Here is a 25,429-nt window from a genome sequence, read left to right on the forward strand (position 1 = left end):
GGACAAAACAGAAGAGACTCATAAATATGGAGAACAAACTGAGGGTTACTGGAGGGGTTGTGGGAGGGGGTATGGGCTAAATGGGTAAGGGGCACTAAGGAATCTGCTCCTGAAATCATTGTTTCACTATATGCTAACTAATTTGGACGTAAATTTTAAAAAATAAAAAATAAAATTAAAAAAAAAGAAATAATCATTCAAAGAGTGACGGCAATGTAGTTTAGCATGTAAGAGCCTTTTCTGGAAATGACGATGTTTGCATGTAATTTCAATTGAAATTCAAATAACAATAAACATATATGCGATGCTCTGAATTTCCTTTATTTTCAAATAACCATTTAAACCACTCTATAAAACGGTCTATAACATTATTTAAAGAAACTTGTGCAAAACTTAGGGTGGGAATCAGACCCCATTTCCCTATCATCAAAACATCATGCAAACACTTCTTTTCTCAGAGGATGTTTAGCTTCGTGGAATTACTTACAGACGATGGTACATTTTAATTCCATGTACCATAATGAGAATTTCCACGAAGCATAAAACTCTTTAAAACAATATACATTTCTTTTGAACCATTTCAGAGGAAGCTGTGTTGGGTGCTTTTTCAGGAAGTTGAAACTAAGCTCAATCTCCTTTCCTGAGGCACAGCCTCACACTTACGGCAGATTTGCACAAATACACCAACGACTTCTCAGATTGCTCATCTCGGGTGCCCACAGTTCACGTCATCACAGGTAGAAGAGAGAGTTGGCTAGTTCCAAACTGGGTTCTTTATGAATGCTCTGTGCCACCAGAAAGGTCAGCTTGTGCGCATACTGACAAGGCGCTGGGATACTGATTAAGCCCTGAGGAGAAAACATACTGATAGCAGTTAAGAGGATCACTTGTTCTCCAAAGTAATACATTTTCCTGAGTTTTATCCCCTACTCGTTACATATGATAGAATGCATTTGTGAGTACAGAGTGACTAAACTCAACCAAGGGCAACCTCATCCATGGGGAACACAAGCTCGCTGGGCAAGAGGGGACAGAGGCCCAGTCTGCCTTCATGAAGCTGAGCACTGGGTGCCATCACACCTAGCGCTAATCTAAGTTTCCCGTGACTTGATGCTCCAAGGGGCTCAGAGCAAATCTTGGCCTTGGACTTCGAGAGCAGCTCCTGGCTTCGCGCACAAGAACATAGGACAGATGAGCCCGTTACCTTCCCATGAGACAGCGTCTGAGTTGGCTTCAACTTCCTCAACTGTAACTTGGAAATAACAATACCGTGATTTCCTCCCAGGCTTGCATAAGACAATGCATAGACTATGGGGCCACTGGGTGGCTCGGTCAGTTGAGCGTCCGACCTCGGCTCAAGTTATGATCTCATGGTGCAGGAGTTCGAGCCCCACATCGGGCTCTGTTCTGACAGCTCAGAGCCCAGAGCCTGCTTCAGATTGTGTGTCTCCCTCTTTCTGCCCCTCCCCCTGCTTACACTCTCTTTCTCTCTCTCTCTCAAAAATAAATGTTAAAATTTTTTTTAATTAAAAAAAAAGATAATGCATAGAATGAAGTCCTCCAGAAATTGTAAATACTAATGTTACAAATAATAATGATGATAATGATGATGTTAATAGTTATTGCTACTTGATTTCTATGACAGACTGTGTTTCTCTCAAGGACTCATTCATTCATTCACTCTTTCCTCCTTTGTGAAGTCAGGACATAGGGATACAAACGTGAATTGGGTGACAGTTCCTGGGTGGGAACCCTGAGAGTCAGTACCCACACAAGTACACAGCTGTCACTCACCGGCCAGTTGTAGTACAGGTGACACAGTTTGAACGTAAGTCTCTGCATGTGGTCGGGCTTCAAGCCATTGTCATCATAGATGACATTATAGTAGGTGGGATTAACAGTTCCCCGACAGGCAGCCTGACTGATCAGGTAGAAGTCATACCTGAGGGGGAAAACGGAATGAACATGAGAAAGAAGGCAAACAGAATAAGGCCTCACTGGAAGAACACAAGGCAAACGTTTCATTAAGAACAGATTTGCTAACGGCACTTGCCAGTCAGGACGCGTTGCTTCTGAGTCCACCACGGTGCCCAGTGGCGGGTTCTGCAGGGATCGGCTCATTTCCATGCAGAATCGCAGCGTGCACTTCTTCCTGACCACAATCACGGACAGTTTGGAGCTTGGAACCAGAAAGGCAAAAGGAAAGATGCAGAGAACTAAAACCAAGCTTACAGCTTACCTAATGACCTTTTTTTGGTAATTTCTAAATGGAATAAATAAATTCATTCATTAGAAGAACACTGCAAAAATGAAGAAAATAAAAATTATCCCCTCCCTCAGAGCTGCGTACACAGTTTTTTTTTTTTATTTTTTAAAAGTTTATTTATTTTGGGGGGTGGGGGGAGAGGGAGAGAGAGAGAGAACCCACAAACCGTGAGATTATGACCTGGGCTAAAATCAAGAGTCAGACTCTTAACCGACTGAGACACCCAGGTGCCCCCCATAAAGTTTTTAAAATTAGAGATTGTCCTTCTTTGTTGCAAAAGTGTGGTGTGTCCAGTCACTTGGCCGGTTTATATCATTTGAAGGGGACAGGGAGGAACAGTTAATAGGGCAAAGAACTTCAATTCACATTTCTAAAGGAGGGTTTTCCAGAATATTCCATAGAGACAAGATTTCTTTTTCCATTAGCAATAGTGTCCCTATTTCACTTTCACTCTTCCTCTCAATTTCTGAATAGCAAAGAGACCCGCAAGTTCTCTCATTCCTCAGATCATCACTTCTGAACCCTGCAAGACACACACCTGGGGGGATGGATGGACAGACGAAATGTACATTTGTGCCAAATGTTGAATGATCAAATATTAAAGTCAGGATTTAGTAAAGTCAGGGTCAAATCCATTTACTGGCCAAAATTCCCAAAGGAACTTTTGGGAGGCAAAGATTGCAGTGAAATTTCACTTTCAAGCAGTTTAATTATCTTAAAAATATATTATTGGTTTTCAGTATTGAAACTTTCAAAAGCTGATGTTATACTGCAACAAAACTCCTTAGCACTGTCAGCTGCTAAATTCACTCCTGCTAGCCCAAAATTGCATACTTGTGATTCTGTGAAGACAGTCACCTGAGGTCAGTGGGGAGGGAGATAGGGTTGGCTGTTAGGGTTTGGCTGTTAGGGTTTGGACTCAGGGGAAGATGACACTGCCCCCCAAGCCACCGTGCTCTCCCTCCACTCTGACAGTCACTGGTGAGGTCAAGGCTCAGTCCCCCTGTGGCTTGTGGCTGCAACTTCGGTTGATGGTGGTGATGACAGTCACACCTGACGGATGAATGCTGTGCCCTGCTTGGCATAGGATGCCTTCCGAATATTTTAGGAAGCCCATTTAAGATTATCATCCTCCCCGAATTGCCACTTCTAATATTCTTCTTGCACCCGCCACTTGACGTACTCACCGAGGAAAATGTACTGCAACACTGAATCAAGAAATGTGGCAAGGGAGATGAGGGCGGTCTGACTTCCATATGCAGCGCAGCCTGCACTGCCCTCACACTCCTTTCAGCACCTCCATCGACCTCCATCTGCACACCAGGGCCTGCACAGCAGGGACTTTAGCCCCTGGTGTGGATTTGGGCCTTGAATTGGAAACCACCACTTGTTTAATCCCGCGGCATAGCAATATGTATGAAGTGTCTTCACCCTCGTGCTGAGTCTCAGTGTCAGCTGCTCTGGGGGACACTTGCCTTCCTCCGGGGGCCCCCGCCCAGGCTCATGCCACCCTATTCACAGAGGACCATCTCAACCACCCTCCAGTCTAGGGGAAGCCTGTCCGTCCAGCTGTACTCACATGATGCAGACGAGAGCGAAGCTCGCCCGCATGAAAACAAGGTGCTGGCGTGCAGTAATCTGAATAGCTACGATAAAATGTGCCCTGGTTGCAAGTGCGGGGAAAAAAACGTAACTCAATACCTGGTGTTTGCACTCGCTTCTGTCACACTGCTCAGCAGCTGTGGAACTTCGTATTCAATCAGTGTTTTTAGCTGACCGTCCCCTACCCCATTCCGGTACACAATTATCCGTGCCGGCAAGCCATGGTTGTGCTTGTACCATTTGTTGAGTGCTCCTGCAGAATTTGTTGTCAGGAAGAAAAGAATGACTTGTCCAATGCCAACAAAGAACAAAATTCCCATGTAGTTCAATGTTTTAAGTTCATTATTTCCAACCACTGTAATATAGGGTAATACCTAATTTGAGTCATGACTGCACTAATATAAAAATGGATAACTTTTGGGCTAACATCTGGCATCTGCTATTTGAGGAATCATACCGGTTTCTGTGGCAAAACATATTCTTAAACTTAACATATCCCTTTAGTAAAATTTTAATATTTAATCAATAAATTAAGTCATGCAATAGATTAATTCCCAAAACCAAATTAATACTAATTTAGTTTCTTCAACTCTTCACATGCTATCAATGGATACAGACTGGATAATTTCATGTCATTTTCGTCTCCAATAAGCATAATTATGAAAACATAAGGAGAGGACGTGGCTGATCTTCTGGAAGCATCTCTTACCATGGACTCACCCAATATGATTCTAAGTTACACTGACAATATGAACTCTGAAAACATTTCCACCCACTCCAACTAGAAATTGCCTAAAGAGCAGAGACCAGACAGTAACTCCTACTCAACAGAAACTTTTCACAACTACTTAAAAAAAGAACCAAGTTTTGAAGTGAGGGCAAAGTAATATAATAATTATTTTCACGTATATACTGTGCAACTGTTTTAGAAGAGTTCATTGTCCAGGAAATCCATTTGCGTTCAATAGAAGATGATCATATCTGTAAGGCCATAACCAACACATATCAGCAAATTCAATTTTTTAGGAAAAAATACTTACACCCCTTTCCCAAACTTATAGATGGGAAAATGCGGATCAGGAGACGGAGTGAATCACACAAGAAGTACTACAGGGAGTGGCAAAGCCAGATCCTGGCCAGGGCTGGGCAGGGGACGGGAGCCCCAGATATCTGTTCCCACTGTACCCCCACTGTGAATAGGCTCCCCTATTCAGGCTGCCTTCTTCCCCATCTTCTCCTGCGATGCCAGCCCTCATCTGCCAGCATTCCTATCCCCACCCCACAGGCTTCTTTCCTATTTCTAGACCTCACAGCACTCTGTCATAATCCCTGTCTCTCCAGGTAGATTCCTTTGGCCTTCACACTGCTTGCCAGAGCCACCAGCAGCTACAAACTCCCCTGCCTCTTAGAGGCTTTCTGTTTATCATACACAGATGACAAATGTAAATTCTACAGCATCTGTTAGCGTGGATCAGGATACAGCTTTGGGAATCTCCATCTGGGTGATGGTTGACTCAGGCAGGCTTTGGGGAGTCTGCTTCCACCATCTGGTCTGCTATAGGCACGTGGACTCTGGGGCCTGAAGGAATAGCGCTTGGGGCCCACCGCCACTGCTATACTTTTAGTACCGGTCATGAAAACTTTTAAGCAATCTGCAACATCAGTCGCCGTTCTCTGAAGGATACACCGAGAGAACCATCTAAAGCAAGAAAAGAAAAGAAAAGAATGTCCAACTTCAAAATGTCTTCCATAAACGCATTAGCATTAAATGAAGAAACAGAAAATAACCTAAGTGTCCATCAGTGGAAGAATGGGTGAAGAAAATGTGATGCTTCAGATGGCTATTAGACACATGAAGAGATGCTCAACATCACTCATCAGCAGGGAAATACAAATCAAAACCACACTGAGATGTTACCTCACACCTGTCAGAATGGCTAACATTAACAACTCAGGAAACACAGATGTTGGCAAGGATGCGGAGAGAGGGAAACACTTTTCCACTTTTGGTGGGAATACAAACCAGTGCAGCCACTCTGGAAAACAGTGTGGAGGTTCCACAAAAAACTAAAAATAGAATTACCCTATGACCCAGCAATTGCACTACTGGGTATTTGTTCAAAGGATGCAAAAATGTTGATTCAAAGGGGCACAAGCACCCCAATGTTTATAGCAGTGCTATCGACAATAGCCGAAGTATGGAAAGAGCCCAAATGCCCATCAACTGACGAATGGATAAAGAAGATGTAGCATATATATACAATGGAATACTATTCAGTGATGAAAAAGAATGAAATCTTGCCATTTGCAACAATGTGGATGGAACTAGAGTGTATTATGCTACACGAAATAAGTCAGAAAAAGACAGATATCATATGATTTCACTCTTATGTGGAATCTGAGAAACACAACAAATGAACATACAATGTTGTATGTCATTACACCTCAATCAAAATAAAAAGAACTAGACATTATGAGCAAATTTAATGTTCATGAGCCTATTTATGTTATACGATAACTATATTAAAAACCTCCTCTCCTCAAAAGAAATTTATCGATAAGAGAAACTAAAGCATAGTGCTGACATCAGACACGCTTGGGTTCAAATCCTGGTTGGCATACTCGTCAGCCATGTGACTTTGCTACGTCAACCTAAGTCTCAGTTTCCTCATCTGTACCAAGGAAACACACAAGATGGTAAGGTAGTTACTACCTCACAAGGTTGTTATAAAAATTAAATTAGATAATATATAGAAAGTACTTAGGACAAGATAAGCAATCATAAATAGAAACACTATGTTATTATTATAAAGGAATTTATTAGTTTACCAAATTTACTTTCAAAATATTCAAAACTAGAGTGTATTACACTAAGCAAAATAAGTCAGTCAGAGAAAGACAGGTATCATATAATTTCACTCATATGTGGAATTTAAGAAACAAAACAGCATAGGGGAAGGGAAGAAAAAATAAAATAAGAAACAGAGAGGAAGGCAAACCATAAGGGACAAATACAGAGAACAAACTGAGGGTTGCTGGAGGGGAGATGGGAGGGGGATGGGCTAAGTGGGGGATGGGCCATTAAGGAGGGCACTTGTTGGGATGAGCACTGGGCGTTATATGTAAGTCTTGAATCACTGGGTTCTAGCCCTGAAACAAATGCCACACTGTATTTTAACTAAAATTTAAATTAATTGATTAAAATTAAATAAATAAATGGAATCACATAGTAAAAAAACAAAAAACAACAACTAATAAACAAAAAAATATTCAAAGATTTCTCAAGCATAAAGTTCCACTTCCACAGGAGCTGCTTTTGGACTTGAAATCTGAACATGATTAACTTATTTAAATTTCAGAAGAAGTTCTATTGTTAAAGACATTAAGTAAACAAAAGTACTTGCAAAATGAAGATCATGACTTTGTGCAAGTAAGCATCAACATTATTATATATGCCAATAATGACACAATTAGGAATGTGGCTAACAAACTGGAAGTCCTTTTCCTGCTTGATTAACACATTTATGTGTCACATTAAGTGACACATGGAACAGGGATCTCACACAACCTGGAATGAAGTCACAGGCACACTGCTACTTATCCTATTTCTCACCAGCCCAAATATATACCTGACCACAGGCTTAATGGAGTAAATCAAATAGCCTAAGTCCAGGAATAAAATATGGTGCAAACAGTTCCTATAGCCTCAAAACACATTGCTTAGTTACATATAATGAAACAATTCTAGGAACTACAATTAAATAGATACTATGAGTCAGTATTTAATGCATTATCCCCAAACCTGCTTATGTTTTCAGCAGCTGTGTGAACAACTACATCAACTGCCTTCAAGTGTTAATAACAACAAGCATGTATTGAGCGTCTGCTATGGGAGACTATGTTTTAAGCATTTTATCTTATGCAACTTCCATAAATACCCTATGAAATAGACATCATCTGGGAACGCAAGCTGGTGCAGCCACTCTGGAAAACAGTATGGAAGTTCCTCAAAAAACTAAAAATAGAACTACCCTACGACCCAGCAATTACACTACTAGGCATTTTTCCACGGGATACAGGTGTGCTGTTTCCAAGGGCCACATGCACCCCCATGTTTATAGCAGCAATATCAACAACAGCCAAAGTATGAAAAGGGCCCAAATGTCCATCGATGGACGAACAGACAAAGAAGATGTGGTATATCTATACAATGGAGTATTACTCGGCAATCAGAAAGAATGCAATCTTGCCATTTGCAACTACGTGGATGGAACTGGAGGGTATTATGCTAAGTGAAATTAGTCAGTCAGAGAAAGACAAAAATCATATGACTTTACTCATATGGGACTTTAAGAGACAAAACAGATGGACATAAGGGAAGAGAAACAAAAATAATATAAAAACAGGGAGGGGAACAAAAGAGAAGAGACTCATAAATATGGAGAACAAACAGAGGGTTACTGGAGGGGTTGTGGGAGCGGGTATGGGATAAATGGGAAAGGGGCACTAAGGAATCTACTCCTGAAAAATCATTGTTGTGCTGTATTCTAAATAATTTGGATGTAAATTTTAAAAAATTTAGAAAAAAAGAAATAGGCATCATCTTCATGCCCATTTTACATGAGACCACAGCTAAGTCACGGCAACATTAAATAGCCAGGTGTCATACACAGAATAAGTGGCAAATCAGGACACAGAAGCAAGCAATCAGATTCCAAAGCTTGCTGCTGGATATAAGTTCCTAGTACAGTACCTAATACAGTGCACATGTACAGAAAATAAGTACATGAAAATTTCTATCATCCATCGTTTGAGGAAGCTGCCTGGCATACGAGTATTAGCTTGTACTAATGTGTGTATAAACATAGTTTTTTCCATAAGGCTACATATTATCTTAATATTATCAATCACACTTTATATGTAAGTATAATTTATGACTAAAATGTTCATATTTTTCAAATGAGGGAAGAATACAAACTGTTTCCTGCTGCATGGTTTTTAGTTAAACCGCAAACTATAATTATGGAATATGTTGGGGTAATTGTAAAAGTACCTGGTGATTCCGGGGTTAATGCTGGCCACAAATCCAACCACCACCATTCCCTTGTTGACTTCGTCTTTACAGGCATCAATACCGACCACCATCAGGGACTTTAACTGTAAAAGTAAATTTTTCATGATTTAATAAAATGGGACATCATTTCCCCAAATGATGACTTCATATGAAGTTTTGAAACAACTGTCCCTGGTTATTAAATTAAGTTAAGCTATACGCCAGGGAGATCAAGGTCCAGATGAAGCAGATCATTAAAACAGAAACCAAAGAGACTTGAAGATGGAGGGATGGGGTGGGGTGGGGGGCTTGATGGCTCAGTTGGTTGAGCATCCAACTCTTGGTTTCAGCTCAGGTCACGATCTCATAGTTCATAGGTCTGAGCCTCCTGTTGGGCTCTGTGCTGACAGTACAGAGCCTGCATGGGATTCTCTGTCTCCCTCTCTCTCTGTCCCTCTCCCTCTAGCTCTGTCTCTCTCTCAAAATAAAGAAATCTACTTAAAAAAAAAAAAAAAAAAGATGGAGGGATGAATATGGTACCTAATTTGCTTAAGAGACTCACTGGAGTGCAAAATAGCTACCATCCTTTGTGGAGGTGGACAAGTGCCTTTAGTGTGGCTCAAGAGATTCTGGGAAAGTGATCAGTCATTTATCCCTGGCTTCTGGGCTGGTGGGATCTGAAGAGGAAGTCCACTCCCTATTGTTCAGATGTCTAAGGGATCCTAGTTGCCACTGGCCATGAGCCTCCAGGGAGGCAGCTGGGGCTCAGCACACACATCCTGGTTATGGAAATGGAAGGGAATGGACGACATCCCCTCATTTCTCACCCCCTCACTTCCTCCCCCAGTGGATGAGGATTTTCTTTGTTCCCACCACAGTTCAAAATCATAGCTCTGCCGGTTCCCCAAGCTGTGGGGAGGCCCCCCTCCAGGGTGCAGGGCTACTCTGAGAGCTAGTGCGCTGCAAAGAGTAGGTAAAAGTAGAGGCCAGAGGGCGCAGATTTTACGTGGCAGCGGGAAGCTCCAGATCAAGCCACCCCGCAAGGCTGTGCCAGCCTAGATTCTCTTTCATGAAACATTCTGTTATCAGCTTACTCAAAGCTCCTGGAGAACAGGAGCCTCACCTCACCTTCTGGACGGTGTCTTGTGTCATGCCACAACCCAGAGCGGACAAATAACAAACCCACCACACAAAACAAATACCTCTGGAATCATGTGAAAATGTCTCGTACTCTGATTTCATTTTTCAATTAATAAATGGACTGATTACTAAAAGACTGACAGACTGCTCACAGGGATCTCCACAGCCCACAGTTCGCCTCCGAGTTTACAGGCCATTTGCATGGCAATCTTCGTGGCGACACTCATCATCATCCCCTGTTTATTCAAGGTCCGAGTGAGCACACACTGGCTGGGCACTGGGCAGAAGGAGTTCAAATAGTTTTTAATGGTATCATAGTAGTTCTTCTGATTAGAAGGTAGAATACACATTACCTAAAAGGAAAAAAAAAAAAGGAGAGAAAAAAGTCAATTTACTTATGTTTAGAAGTAGCTTTAAAGTAAAGTAGCTTTTAAGTAGCTTTAAAAAAAAAAGATCAGCATGGAGCTTATTTGGGATTCTCTGTCTCTGTCTCTCTCTGCCCCTCCCCAACCCTCTCTAAATAAATAAATAAATAAATAAATAAATAAATAAATAAGAATTTTAAAAAAATGAACACATGGGGTCTCTAAACATCTTGCCTCCAAGTTCCCAAGAAACAAATATTAAAATGCCTACAGTTGTGTTAAATGGCCTTTAACCACTGACAATCCCATTTGAAATGCCATTTTATCAGCCATCGGCTCTGCAGTCCCGCTCCAAAGCCCCCCAACCCCCACCCGCTGGCTTTCCCTTCCTCCTATCTCTTCTGATTTGATTGTTAGGCTCCTCAAATTCCCTCCTAACCTAGGTCTTACTCCAGCTCCCTCCCGCCCCCTGTTGGCTTTTCCTGTGGCTCTCCAGCTCTCATCCCACCATCCCTCTCCCATCCTTGCCCACAGACAGGCCAAGTGCAGGATTAGCTTACAGGGTGGTGTCCTTCCCAGCAGGTACTAGACTACCAAAATAAAAGAAACCAACCACAATTGTTTTGTTTATTGTGACCTGAGAATAAGGCTATGGCGGGGGGGGGAGGGAAAATAAGGAGAAGGAAGCTTCAGGTCCTCAGGTATTTTTAAATTCCACCCATCTCTGCCAGCACCTCTGTTTCTTAGCAGGTGTTTCCCTCGGAAGGGCTTCTCCTGGCCTGTTTCCATCTCCTTTCCACCCTTTATTCTCTACCATCAACACCCACCAAATTATACAAAAAACAGGCACTGTCATCATCAGCAGAGAACAAATAGATTTTTCACCTATAAATCTGTTCAAAATCATAATGTGAAGGGCCAAAATTACTTACACTTAAGTACGTAAAATAGGGAAATGTATCTTAGGGGGTCTTCCTGCTTTCCATCCTATGAATTTGGAGCCAAGCAAGGTAGGCATCAGACCAAGGCAGTGGTTGAACAGGGATGGGGGCCGAAAGAAGGTGGGAGACAAGTGAGACTGGTTGCTTACAAGGTGACAAGGATGTGAAGTGATAAGTGGAGGGTAACAGGGTCCACACTCCCCTTATCAGAGAAGGGAGGTACAAATATGGCAATGGAGAATGCTTTCCTGTGGTGTTGAGACTGGAACTGGAAGTGTGAACATGTTTTCAATATATACATAGACAGACATGGTAGTAACATAGATGTAAGGGTGTATGTACATACAGCTAAACCTTGAGCAACACAGGTTTAAACTATACAAGTCCACTTATAGGCAGATTTTTCAATAAACATAATACAGTACTGTAAATGTATTTCCTCTTCCTTATGATTTTCTTAATAACATTGTGTTTTCTCTAGCTTACTTTTGTGTGAGAGTACAGTATATAGTACATAAAATACAAAAATATGTGTTAATTGACTATGTTATAAGGCTTCCAGTCAACAATAGGTTATTAGGAGTTAAGTTTTGTGGGAGTCAAAAGTCACATGGGGATTTTGGACTGTGCAGGGAGTCTGCACCCCTAACCCCCACATTGTTCAAGGATCAGCAGTGTTTGAGTATACGTATGTAGACACACGCGTACACAATATTCCTAGCTTTGCCCATGGAGAAAGTCTGGGGGCAGTGACACCCCAGTAACACATAAGCACACCCAGCTGCCCAGATTTTGATTTTTTTAAGTGCTTATTTTTGAGAGAGAGAGAGAGCGTGAGTGGGGGAGGAGCAGAGAGAGGGACACACAGAACTCGAAGCAGGCTCCAGCCTCCATGATGTTAGCACAGAGGTCAAAGCAGGGCTCGAACTCACAAACTGAGAGATCATGACCTAAGCTATAGTCAGATACTTAACCAACCGAGCCACCCAGGCACCCCCCAGATTTTGATTTCTAAATACTGTTCTCTACCAAAAGTAATCATGGCTCATTGGAGAAATACCTAATTCCAGAGCCAGGCAGCAAAATTTCAAAATTAACCTGAAATACCTTATTGTGCCAGATGGTAAGGAAGTGTCCCCCAAACAATGGGGACATGTCAAAAAGTCACGGAAGCCAACCTGAATGAGTCTCCAATCAACAAAATCGTGAACAATTTGGGCATCAAAATAAATAATATTGGTAATCGACTATCAGCTGGTAAATAAAACAGGAAACCATGAATCCATAACTGATAAAAATAAATGAACAAAGAAATGGGGAGAAGAGAAAGTTCTTCCTTATAACATAAGGCTACCCACTAAATGTAGAAGGCATACAAAGCTGCATACTAAATGTACGAAATCAGAAAGCCACCATTTGGCAATCATCAGAGTAATAATAATAATAAAATAAAATAAATAATTAAATTAATAAACACATACATAAATAAAATAGTAATAATAAAAAAAGACAAGAATTATCAATGGATTCTAAAACTAGAGGTAAAAGTTTGATCAGAAGCAGGATATTTACATAGTCTCAAAGTGTCTCCCTGCAAAACACCAGACCAAAAACACCTGCTTAACAAAGAAAGGAGTAAATGTACAGTGGAGAAACCTGGCAGATACCTTAATTAATGGAGTACCTCCTGGTAGGATGCATTAAGAACACAGAATCATTGCTGTGATAATCCCACCAAAAGTACATAATCAGAATTTAATTATAAGGAAACATCAGACAAACCCAAATTGAGGGATATTATATAAAGTAATTCATCTATACCCTTCAAAATTGGAAAGTCATCGAAAACTAGGGAACTGTTCCAGACTGAAGGAGAGTCTTAAAGAGACAGGACAACTAAATGCAATGCATTAGATCCTTTCACTAGAGAAGACATTTTGGGGACTAATGGAGAAATGTGAATGGGAGTCTGTGGATTAGCTGGTCTTACTGTTTCTTGATTTGGATGGTTGTCCTATGGTTCTGTAGGAGAGTGACCTTGTTTGTAGAGAATACGCACTGAAGGGCAATGGGGCATCAAGTCTGTAACCTACTCTCAAATGGTTCAGGAAAAAAGATGGTAGGTAGATAAATAGGTAGATAGATAGATAGATAGATAGATAGATAGATAGAGGATGGCAGGCAGGAGGGAAGGAAGGAACGAAACAGTGAAGCAAATATAATAAAATGTCAACAACTGGGGAATCTGGATGAAGGGTATCTGGGAGTTCTTTGTACTCTTCTTGCAATCTTTCTGTTAAGTTTTATTTTATTTTTAAGAAAAAAAAAGACGCTCTTAGGGTTAGAATTCCCTTTGTTTAATATAACATCCTTATGGGCCTTTTTTGTGTCTGACTAAAAGAGGAACAGAGACGGCTACGTTGCTCTGCAGGAGATGGGGACCGGCATGCTGGGGCCCAGAAGCGTGAGCGAGGTAAGTAAGAGACACTGCCGTGCGGTGGGAGGCTGAGGCCTGGGAGAAGAGAAATGGTTGAGAGAGCCTTAAGAGCAAGGACGTCAATTGTAACTCGTCTGGGACGTTGGGGTGTGCCGTAACCTTGCCTCGGACGCAAACCCTCTGCAAAGTCAGCTGCACAGGGCACACACACAGGACACTTAGGGAAATGAGAGAGCTGTGGAAACGGATGCAGTGCAGGCGGAGACGGCACTCAGGAAAGGGGGCAAGAATTCAGAGGAAGCAGCCGTGGGTGACATGGAAAAACCTAAGCCCTCCAAGAGTCTGCCAAAAAACTGGAGAGAGCACTGGGTACCCAGCATTTATGGGGTAAGATGGGAGTCACTTTATCTTAAATCTTAAATAAAAGATGGCCCCCAACAAGTTAAAAATATGTAGACATCCAAGAGACTGAGATAGGGGTAAAAACAAGTATTTAAAAATTAATATTAGAAATATGAAAAGGAAATAAAATATTGATTAAAATGCTAAGATTAATCCTTTCTTAGGTTCTTGGGGAAATGCACAGCAATTTGCAAACATACCATGGGAGAATATGCTCACATTCATTCTTTCAAGGAAAGAAGACTGTTAGATATAAGGAAAAAATAAAAATTATACATCAAAACCAAAATTATCCTATACTTACCAACTGAACATCAGGATTAACATGTTTCTGTACAGCGCTAAAGAATGCAGCTGGATCTTCTTGTGCTTTTATGCTACATGAAAAGATTCATTTTGAGAATATGTAATTCCCTTTTTAGAAGCACATAACATGCACAGTCAAAACTACTCCAAACAGAATTTTATAATCCCACTACAAGATACACCAGAAATATGTGATAATCATTTTTATTAGCCTAAAAATAGTTTGGTGGAAAATGCAATTTCCTCAATTATATGTAACCCCTACAATAAATAATTCTGTTTTTCCAAAATGAGGTTGAAAGTGAGCTTTTGACATCACAAGTCTCAATACCAAGCATCTGAAGCTGGTTTGAGTTGAATTGGGATTAAGATTTCTCTAACACTGGGGTGCGTGGGTAGCTCAGTCAGTTAAGTGTCTGACTCTTGGTTTAGGCTCAGGTCATGATCGCAAGGTTCATGAGTTCAAGCCCCGAGTTGGGCTACGCGCTGACAGTGCGGAACCTGCTTGGGATTCTCTCTCCCTCTCTCTCTGCCACCCCCCTCTAAATAAATAAACTTAAAAAAAAAATTTCTCTTGGGGAGCCTGGATGGCGCAGTCGGTTAAGCGTCCGACTTCAGCCAGGTCACGATCTCGCAGTCCGTGAGTTCGAGCCCCGCGTCAGGCTCTGGGCTGATGGCTCAGAGCCTGGAGCCTGTTTCCGATTCTGTGTCTCCCTCTCTCTCTCTGCCCCTCCCCCATTCATGCTCTGTCTCTCTCTGTCCCAAAAATAGATAAACGTTGAAAAAAAAATTTTTTTTTTAAAAAAAAATTTCTCTAATACCAAATCCCCATGAGAACTTTAAAATAAAAGTCTCAAAAATCATCAGATTAATGAGACCAAGATATTCAGCTAATCAAAATGATTCAGATTGAAAGATTTTTCTTTCAGTGACAGCTTGCTTGGAGCCTGGAATATTTAGCCTGCCTCAACCAATTAGTCAGCAAGTACTTAACTGTTCTGTGTTTACCTTAGGGGCCAGACGCTATAGAAATAATTCCCACACAGACGACTTCACAGCTTTGGTTTCTTTATGTAGAATCCGCTTCTAATAGGTATAAACAATTGGAGTGTCCTAATGCCCAGTGGCCTTTTCAGACTTGCCCAGCAGGTGGCGGGACGGCTGTTTCCTGATCACTGATTCTAACTGAGCTACAGGAATGGCCTGCAGCTCTGTAAAAACAACTAAATGTTTCTGACTTTTCCAGTTCGATCTCTTGCATGCAGACTCTGCTACTACCCTACTGTCCATTCTTTCTAAACTCATCAGGCAAATGTTTCAGATGGGAGAAACCATGCATATAAAAAATCTAACAGGTAAATGGATACTTCATGGGAAAGAAAAAGGATGGAATAAAATACGGGCTTTCAGATAAAACAGGCTAAGAACAGAACGTGACAAGGGCTTGTTCGTGGAATTCATGTAAGAAAGAAGACTGTGATGTCATCCCCGGGTCTGTGACTGTGGCTTCTTTCATTAATCTTTTCCTGCTTCATTAGCTCATGGGTTAAGAGAAATTAGAGCAGGTGAAACTCAAACCAGGTGATTTGTTAACAGATGTGATAAGACGAGAATTCTAAACTACAGTGTAAAGTGAGACTTGGTTGTAAAATGAGCATGGCTTTCAACAATGCTTGTACAGTTGATGTAATTAATTAGTAACCATGTGTTTAAAGAATAACTTCCCACCTTGCCAATTAGGACACTGCACCTCCACTATAACAACAACAAAATGAAGTATGCATTCCTCCTTATTAAGCATATCAAGCTCAATAAAATGAGGCAGGAGCAATTTAATTGCTTTTCTAAAGCAAAGAGTATCCAATTTTGAGTGTGATTGTGTATATGGGGATCCCTTACTAAACTGGAAGCAATTTATTTATCTTTGTCATCCCCAGCAACTGGCATAGTATCTAATAGTAGATACTCAATTAATGTTCAAAGGCTAACTGCCCTTGGTTTTATCAAAACACTACCTAAATAATCTTATACTACGGTTAACAGAATCAGGAAAGGTTATTGTAGATCTATTTTTACATTAAATTTTAAAGCGTAAAGTCTATCACATTAAGTCAGGAAATGCAACTTTCATTTTTCAATACTCTGTTTGCCGTTAAGGTTTATAAGTAACTGATATGAAAGAATTAAAGAGAAAAAGTTAATGGATTTATGCCCCAACCAGTACTGAAAAGATTTGGAGATAATGAGACTATTGCCTAAGAACTATGAAAACAGTTTTACAAAGACCGATATAAAATATATTTTAACTATAAAAACTTAATCACTGCAAATCTATCTACTTAGAACTATTTGTTTGATAATTTGTATTAGGAAACTTTACTGAGATAAAGCTTTTGTAGCTACATGAGCCATTATTTCTGATCTTCTAACCAAACCCAATTAATATACCAAAAAAGTTGGCATGATTTTCTGTGTATTCTCACATTTTGGGGGAGTCCACATTAAATCCCATGGAACTTCCAACTCTTCTCAAGCAGTGCAGAAAGTTCTCAGTCACATATTCAGCTCTGTTGCTACATAGAATCAACCATTTATTCAAAGACTGTGCACTTAAAATCTTGCAATTTCGCATATCCTTGGACCAATCTGCTGCAGACGCAGGTTGACACTGAGAAAAATAATGATCATGAAAGGGTTGAACTCATTTATTCGGAAAGCGATTGACTAAAGACAGCACGAAGATGGTTGTTCCAAGTTTGTCCTAGGAGAGCTATTTAGTACCACTTGCTATTCACAGACTGCACATCTGGACAGATTACACAGACTTCCTGGAAGTGGAGGCATCTGATCATCCCCCCATACCCCCCACTGGGTCGGCCACTCCCCGGCTGCAGATCAGAAGGCAAGGCCCTTTACCTCACGGACTTCCGCTGTGTGCAAAGAAAGGTGTGTGGTTCAAGGATCTCTGGGCTCCCTTCCAGCTCTAGGATGGGTGCCCTTTAATGGGAATCCCTAAGCAAACGGGCTGTCTGATTCAGTCTCTTTAAGCATAATGCTACCTCAAATAGAAACGCTAACTAATGCTACTCCAGGTCACTACACTATAACTCACACACGCTACAGGGTAGCTAAGAGTGTATTTTATGCTAGAAGTAGCTATGTCTAGGAGCAAAGATGAGGCCAGGGCACAGGCTCCTTTCTCACTCTTGGATCGTTCCCCAGGTGACTGGAAAACTCAGCTCCCGGCACTGAAGAGGGGAGACTTTAGACTGGTCACTAGCCTTCTGCTTATATCCATAGACCGGAAATGAATGGAAATGTCTTTGGTATAGTGAGCTAGGAAGAGCCAGTTAGAATTTAAAAGGACCACCCTGAATCAAATCCCTTGCTATTCAGTATTGCCTTGTAACAACATGGCTATTTCCTGAGAGCTTGTTAGAAATGCAGAGCTCTTGGGAGACCTGGGTGGCTCAGTCAGTTAAGCATCTGACTTAGGCTCAGGTCATGATGTCACAGTTCATGGGTTCAAGCCCCATGTCAGGCTCTGCGCTGACAGCTCAGAGCCTGGAGCCTGCTTCGGATTCTGTGTCTCCCCCTCTCTCTGCCCCTCCCATGCTCACGCTCTGTCTCTCTCTCTCTCAATAATAAATAAATGTTAAAAAAAATTTTTTTTAAAGAATGGTATAATATAAAAAAAAAGGAAAGAAAGAAATGCAGAGTCCTGGGTCCCATTCTGGACCCACTGCACTCATTCATCAGCATATGAATGTTTAAGAAGCATTGGGGCGCCTGGGTGGCGCAGTCGGTTAAGCGTCCGACTTCAGCCAGGTCACGATCTCGCAGTCCATGGGTTCGAGCCCCGCGTCAGGCTCTGGGCTGATGGCTCAGAGCCTGGAGCCTGTTTCTGATTCTGTGTCTCCCTCTCTCTCTGCCCCTCCCCCGTTCATGCTCTGTCTCTCTCTGTCCCAAAAATAAATAAACGTTGAAAAAAAAATTAAAAAAAAAAAGCAGCATTATAATCCCCTTATTTTACAGACTTTAAAGCTATGGCTGAGAGAGATTATGGAGCCAGCTGGTGTTAGTGACAGACTTAGATCAGTCTTCTTGATGTTGCAATCAGGGCACCTTCCACCAAGCAGTCTGAAATCCAACCACAGGCACCCTCATAATGCCTTGCCATTAGGTGGCATTAGGTGGCCAGGAAGAGACTCAGCCAGGTCCAGGAGGCGACCTTAAAGAATGAAGGGGAAAGGTTAGCTCTCCATCAGTGGTTTCATCTGGAGTCATGGTTCATTCTTTCCATCGCCACCAGTATGAGGAGAGCCACAGCACTCTCACCTACACCCCTACCTGCTATAGGCTGGCAGAGACCGAGGACAAATGTCCAAGGCTCACTCTGAGGCTTGGGAGCCTCTCTTCTACTCAGTTCCTAGAACCCAATTTCAGAAAAGCAGAATTGGTCTGGAAGCCCATGACACAGTCAACTCTAGCCCAGACACCACCACCACTAGAGGGCAGGTTCTCCTATTTTAATGCCTCTTCTCCTATGGAGACCGGTTTCCATGCTAAAAAAAAAAAAAAAAAAAAAAAAATGCAACAAAAAAGCTCTGAGAAATATGATTTTACTTACAGAGATGATGAGATGGATCATTAAATATTTAAATCCTGTTTCATGTGTGGAACTGAAACTGAGCTTTTTACTGACTTCTAGCCAAAATCCTTCTTTTTTTAAGTTTTTAAAAAATTTTCTTAATGTTTTTTTTTGTTTTTTTGTTTTTTTTGTTTTTTTTTTGAGTGAGAAAGAGACAGAGCATGAGCAGGGGAGGGGCAGACAGAGAGGGAGGCACAGAATCTGAAGCAGGCTCCAGCCTCAGCAGAGAACCGGGTGCAGGGCTTGAACCCACGAGCCACGGGATCATGACCTGAGCCGAAGTCAGACGTTTAACCCACTGAGCCACCCAGGTGCACCTGTAATTAGCTTTTAAAATGGGCAAAAACAGAGGGAAAAGTGCAAAGATAATTTACCATTTTTGCATAAAATGGGTTCATTTTTTCAACTGAGATGTGTTTCCTTGGGTTTCAGAGTGCCTCTCTCCCTAAATGCTACGGCTGGGGACGGACTCCCTGCGTTTCTTCACATTGATAGCAACCAAGCAGCATTTCACGTGGGGCCTGGGGGGGAAGAAACCTGACATCAAGAAACATAGTCTATTGGAATTAACCTGCGCCAGCTCCAAAAAAGTTTTCGGGTACTATAGTTTTTTTTTTTCTTTTTCTTTTATGTAGTGACACAAAAGTACTGCAACAATTAATAATAGGTGGGAACATTTTAATTGCCATAGCTTGAAATACCATTTTCTAATGTGTTTTTAAGTGTGAAACCACACCACACTGACCTAAATCGTGTCCGGTGGGTGCTAAGCCTCAGAAGTACACTCAGATTGAAAACAGAGGGGACGTCAAGGTTTAGGACAAAGGGAAGGCACGGACATGGCCCTAGAGAAACTAAATATTACAAGCCCACTAGTCACTCTGGCATATGATCAAACTTACACATACTCAAGCAAATACTTTTAAGTGAAAATAAAATCACAGCACTTACTACGTGGTCTTGCATTAGTATTTTTTCTGAAGGCAAAACCCGCCCGGTCAGAGACACCTGGCATCCAAAATGCAGCCCCCAGGTCTCCAGCTCAAAACGAGCATCCTTGTTTCTGTTGATAGAGTTTTAAATCATTAAAGCGCTTATCTTCTAAGGAATTTTAATTATTAGAGATAGAATTATAACTTACTGAATTAGTCAAAGACTAATTTTTTTTTTTATTTTTTAGGATTCCTGACTTTCATTTCTACTCACCATTGTTTTCCCCTGCTCAAAAGAATTATGGGACAACTGAACCCATTTGGAATATGCAGGGATGGAGAAGGCTTCCAATGTGGCACACTGGTTAGGAAAACGGGCCTTTGAGCCAGATGGACCAGGGTTTAACTCCTAGTGCTGACACTTCCTAATATGTGACCTCGAGTAAGACTCAAATCTTCTAAAGTTATGGTTTCCTTATTGCCAAAATGTAGGCATAATAAAGTTAACTCCTTCAAACGGGTGATGTAATGATTAAACTGACAACACCTGGAGACTGCTACCACAGGACCGGGCACATGCTAATGTGCTCAATAAATGTGAGCTATTTTTCCTGATAATAAACTTGCTAACAAAGAGATATTATGGAGCTTCTGCCAGTGGAGATGTCTTCTGGGAATATGTGAATTAGTTGGCTTAGGAGTGGATGAATGATGACAAAGGAGGGAGCATATGGACTTAGGCTTCAGAAGACTCATTGGATAGACATGGCAGCAGGAAGATCATGGGGAGAATATTAGTATTAGCAATATTAACTGCTTTATATTTGTATAGTACTTCAAGGTTATAACTTAGTAAACCTTAACCACAGCTGATGTATAACCTCGTTGGATTATGACACACGGTCATCTCTATTAAGCTGTAAATTCCTTCAGGAGAGGTACCATACCGACTTCACCTCCTGGCCTCCACGGTAGCCGGCACATGATAAGCCGGGCACTCACTGAAGACACTGATGAGACCCATGCATTGCCTCGTAAAGCCTCCCCTCTCTCCTTAAAGGAGCTCAAACCCCTTTACAGTGACTCTGTGCAACAGTTCATTATTTCCATCTGTTAATGCTATGTGCTGTCCGGTCACATTGAATACTTGGAATTAATTATTTTCCTGCAGATGCTATCTGCCCAAGATGAGATGGGTAGGGTGATCTCCAGTCAGGAAACTGGGTTGAAGTCAATGGGATTCCTGAAAGGTGGCAGGGAGAGGTGACAGGAAGAGTAATCCAGAGCCCAGAATAAGGGGAGAGAACCAGGAAACTTCTCAAGTAGGCATAAGCCTGGGGGGTACCCAGGATGAACAACATAAAGCATAGCCACAAAATGGAAAACTATGAAATCACGAGCATGATATTAGAGATTCACATTTATCCTATGGAAATGTTCAAGAAAAAGTTACAAAAACAATGCACAGGGGCGCCTGGGTGGATCAGTTGGTTGAGCGTCCGGCTCCGGCTCAGGTCATGATCTCGCAGTCTGTGAGTTCGAGCCCCGCGTCGGGCTCTGTGCTGACAGCTCAGAGCGTGCAGCCTGCTTTGAATTCTGTGTCCCCCTCTCTCTCTGCCCCTCCCCCACTCATGCTCTGTCTCTCTCTCAGAAATAAACATTAAAAAAATTTAAAAAAAAACACAATGCACAGTGCTATGCCATTTTCCTAAAATGAACATTATTACATGCGTTTAAAAATATTTGAAATGATATACACCAATTAGGATTCGTTCACGCATTAAACAAACATTCACTGAGTACACACACACACACACGTTTCGGTCTACATAAATTTCCAAATTTGTCCTCCAAGTTTTGTATCTTTAAAGAAAAAAAAGGCCATTCTACAATGTTGTCCAGTAGAAATATAAAGCAACCCACATATGTAATTTTAAATTTTCTAAATAGCTGCATTACAAAAGTAAAAACTGTCAAATAAAATTATTTTTAAAATATATGCCGTTAACTCAGTAAGTTGAAAATGTGATCATTTCAAGATGTGGGCACTAGCCACATATGTCCTACAGTTACATGAGGCTATAGCAGGGGGCAGTGAAGTTTTACTAGGTCAGAAGGGAAAACAGGAGCAGCTGGGATCCCAAGAGACAGCCAACTGTCAGAAAGAGGACAGGAGTGCAGTCTGAGGGCCAGATGGGCTAACCCAAAGGGCACACAGCATTCCTAAGCTTAAAGAACACACAGTAGAAATCTTCTAATGGTCTCTGTGCTGAGGCCACTATATTGAGACTGAACATTCTTGACCGTGAATATTGGGGGGCTGAGGTGGTGGGGGTTTTCTGTTTTTTAAATTACATTTTTCTTCATTCAATTTTTTACCCAAACCTCCGTGTTTTACAAAGAAGAAAGCAAGAGTCATCTTGTTGAAGTCGGGTGGTAGTTCTGTCAGCATGGACCCCAACCACCTCCCCCCCACCCCCCTGCAGGCTGTAGTCCTGAGCATCTGGGGTGAACCCCTGGTTCCGGCCAACGCAATTCAAAAGTGCCTTGCTCTGAGTCAGTAGGAAAGAGACATGTTCATCAAGGAATGAAACGTTTTGTAGACCATCCAATTCCATAAACTAGGCCTTAGGAAGGACACCCTCTGACCCCACAAAGCGGCCCAGTACCTCTGGATGTCGTCAGCAAGCCTGGCCAGGCGCTGCTGCCTTCCCAAAGGACTGAGGCGTGTTTCTTCAGCCACAGCCTTCATCAACCGGAAGTCAGAGGTTGCCTGGCAGGTCAGCCCTATTAATGTAAATGAAAACAAAGTGGAAAAATGAACATGCAGTGTAACCCAGCCCAGCTCAGGCAGACTGTAAGCTTTCCACTTAAATGGACTCAGATCTAGCATCTGGATGCAAAAGAAACGCAAGCCACACATGTCATTTTAAATCTTCTAGCAGCCACATTGGAAAAAAGCCAAAAAGAGCAGATGAAGTTACTTGAATAGTATATGTTACTCAACTCAATATATCCAAAATGTTATCATTTCAACACGCAATCACTACATAAAAACTAAGGAGCTCTTTTCTCTTTTTCATACTAAGTCTTAGAGATCCAGTCTGTATTCTACACTCACAGCATGTCTCCAGCTGGCCCTTCAGTCACATTTCCAGGGCTCACTAAACACATGTGGCCAGTGGCCACCATATGGGACTGTGCAGATCAAGAATACCACGAAGAAGGATCATCCCTTCCTTCAAATATTATATCCTTATTAATTTTTCTAATTGTGAAATAAATATATACATATCGTAACTGATTCCCAAAATGCAAAAGGCAGAAAGTCCTCCTTGCTTAGTCCTACCCTATTAATCAAATGAACATGATCAAAAGTACTCGGGACAGTTACTCAGATTCTACTGTAGAGTGAGGATTACTTTCTAGAACTCATGCAAAAGGAAAAAAGGATCACTTTGGTACCATGCAAACAAGGTACCTGAAGAAAATCAAAGTCATATTGCTTCCTATGCTAGGGAAGCTCAAAAATGTTAAAGACAAGCTTGGTTTTATATGATCCAGTAATTCCACTACTAGGTATTTACCCAAAGAAAATGAAAATGCTAATTTGAAAATATATATACATCCTACGTTTATTGAAGCATTCTTTGTAATAACCAAGATATGGAAGCAACTCAGTGTCCATCAATAGAAGAATGGATAAAGAAGATGTGGTGTGTATATATGTGTATTTGTGTATGTACAGACATACACGCACATACACATACAAACACAACGGAATATTTTTCAGCCATAAAAAAGAATGAAACATTGCCATTTGCAACAACATAGATGGATCTAGAGGATATAACGCTAAGTCAAATAAGTCAGACTGGGAAAGACAAATACCATATGACTTCACTCATACATAGAATTTAAGAAAGAAACAAAAAACGAACAAAGAAAAAAAAAAGAAACAAACAAAAGGAAAGACACCTAAATATAAAGAACAAACTGGTGGTTGCAAGAGGGGAGGTGGGTGAGGGGATAAGTGAAAGAGATGAAGGGGAGGAAGGGTACACTTATCCAAATGAGCACCGGGTGATGTACAGAATTGTTGAATCGCTATATTGTACACCTGAAACTAATGTAACACTGTATGTTAATTATACTAGAATTAAAAAGATAAATACAAAAATTTTTTTAAATACTCAGGCACAGGTAACAGTTAATGCAAAGGCCCTGAGGTAACAGTATACATGGTGTTACCATTTGTAAACTATTCCTGTATTAGAAGAGTTTAACCTTGAGAGCTTATTTCTTATTAATTACTAGCACCTCTAGAGTCTCTCACAAATAAAGTTAACTCACACTGGTTTTTTGGCTACTCCCTTTTAGCTCTCTAACTGGATAACATCATAGTAAAGGTTTCTACTTCTAAGCTTAACTGACTCCCTAGAATCCCCTTTCTTATTCTGGGATGAGAGGTACCATAAGAAAGAAATTAAGATCTGAAATCAGACAGGTAAAAGTTTAAATCGTAATCCTGCAAGGTTTGGTTCCCTCACTTATAAAATGGAGATAATTATAACTATACTTAAATCACACAGAAGTCAAATAGAACAGTGTGCGTCAAAATAATAATAACAGTAATAATAATAATAATAATAATAATAATAATAATAATAATTGGAGCAGCAAGAAACTTTGGTAGGTGAAGGACAGGCCTATGACCTTCGGGGTGCTGACGGTTTTCTAAGTGTACACTTACCCCAAACTCATTCAATGGTATTAGTTAAATATGCACAGCTTTTGACATGTCAATCACTACCTCAATGAAGTGGCTCAAGATACATACATAAAAGACTGAATAGCGCACGTAAAAAAAAGAGAAGCTTGGTTTTCAGAAAATATCCGGTGGCCTCTTTTATGTCAAAGTAACAAACAGAACGCATGAGATTAAAAAAAAGCATATAACCCTTATTGTGCCAAGCAATTTCCAAAGGGCACTCTACCCTCCCACTTTCCTCTATAAAACACATCACTTAGCGGGCCCACCGTCCATGGGTTAAATGAACGCTCTGGCACTCCACTAGCTGCCCACTGCCTGGATCCTTGAGCCTTGATATGCTTTGAGCATATGCCTTGAGCCTTGGATCAAGAGCCTGACTGATAGAGTATAAAGCATAAACGTTACCTGTTAGAAAGCAGAGCTCGGGTATCAGGTGGGCCACCCGAGGCGCAGTGTTGTCATTTCTCTTGGTTTTCAGCAGACTAACAAGCACTGGCTGGTTTAGGTCAGATAAAGTAATATCATATTGCTATAGAATGCAAGATTAATGAGGGAAAAAT

The 25,429-nt window shown here is 41.2% G+C and overlaps 1 protein-coding gene across 2 annotated transcripts in view; it reads right to left on the reverse strand.

Moving 5' to 3' along the window:
• Window positions 1–300: 300 nt before the first annotated feature.
• PIWIL4 (piwi like RNA-mediated gene silencing 4) overlaps window positions 301–25,429 on the reverse strand; it is a 45,656-nt gene continuing 20,527 nt past the window's right edge. Inside the window, exons 9-20 of one of the 2 annotated variants that reach the window (XM_045483591.1) lie at window positions 25,275–25,398; window positions 22,765–22,882; window positions 20,115–20,226; window positions 16,996–17,180; window positions 14,511–14,583; window positions 10,214–10,414; window positions 8,922–9,025; window positions 5,497–5,567; window positions 3,968–4,121; window positions 2,054–2,179; window positions 1,795–1,942; window positions 301–848 (exon numbers count right to left, since the gene is read on the reverse strand). In XM_045483591.1, the coding sequence (XP_045339547.1) occupies window positions 732–848; window positions 1,795–1,942; window positions 2,054–2,179; window positions 3,968–4,121; window positions 5,497–5,567; window positions 8,922–9,025; window positions 10,214–10,414; window positions 14,511–14,583; window positions 16,996–17,180; window positions 20,115–20,226; window positions 22,765–22,882; window positions 25,275–25,398 (1,533 nt within the window). In that variant the 3' untranslated portion in view covers window positions 301–731. The remainder of the gene's footprint in view (window positions 849–1,794; window positions 1,943–2,053; window positions 2,180–3,967; window positions 4,122–5,496; window positions 5,568–8,921; window positions 9,026–10,213; window positions 10,415–14,510; window positions 14,584–16,995; window positions 17,181–20,114; window positions 20,227–22,764; window positions 22,883–25,274; window positions 25,399–25,429) is intronic. The other variant, XM_045483592.1, reaches the window with a different exon arrangement.

The sequence above is a fragment of the Leopardus geoffroyi genome, chromosome D1 (genome assembly GCF_018350155.1).
Source record: "Leopardus geoffroyi isolate Oge1 chromosome D1, O.geoffroyi_Oge1_pat1.0, whole genome shotgun sequence".
Taxonomy (NCBI): domain Eukaryota; kingdom Metazoa; phylum Chordata; class Mammalia; order Carnivora; family Felidae; genus Leopardus; species Leopardus geoffroyi.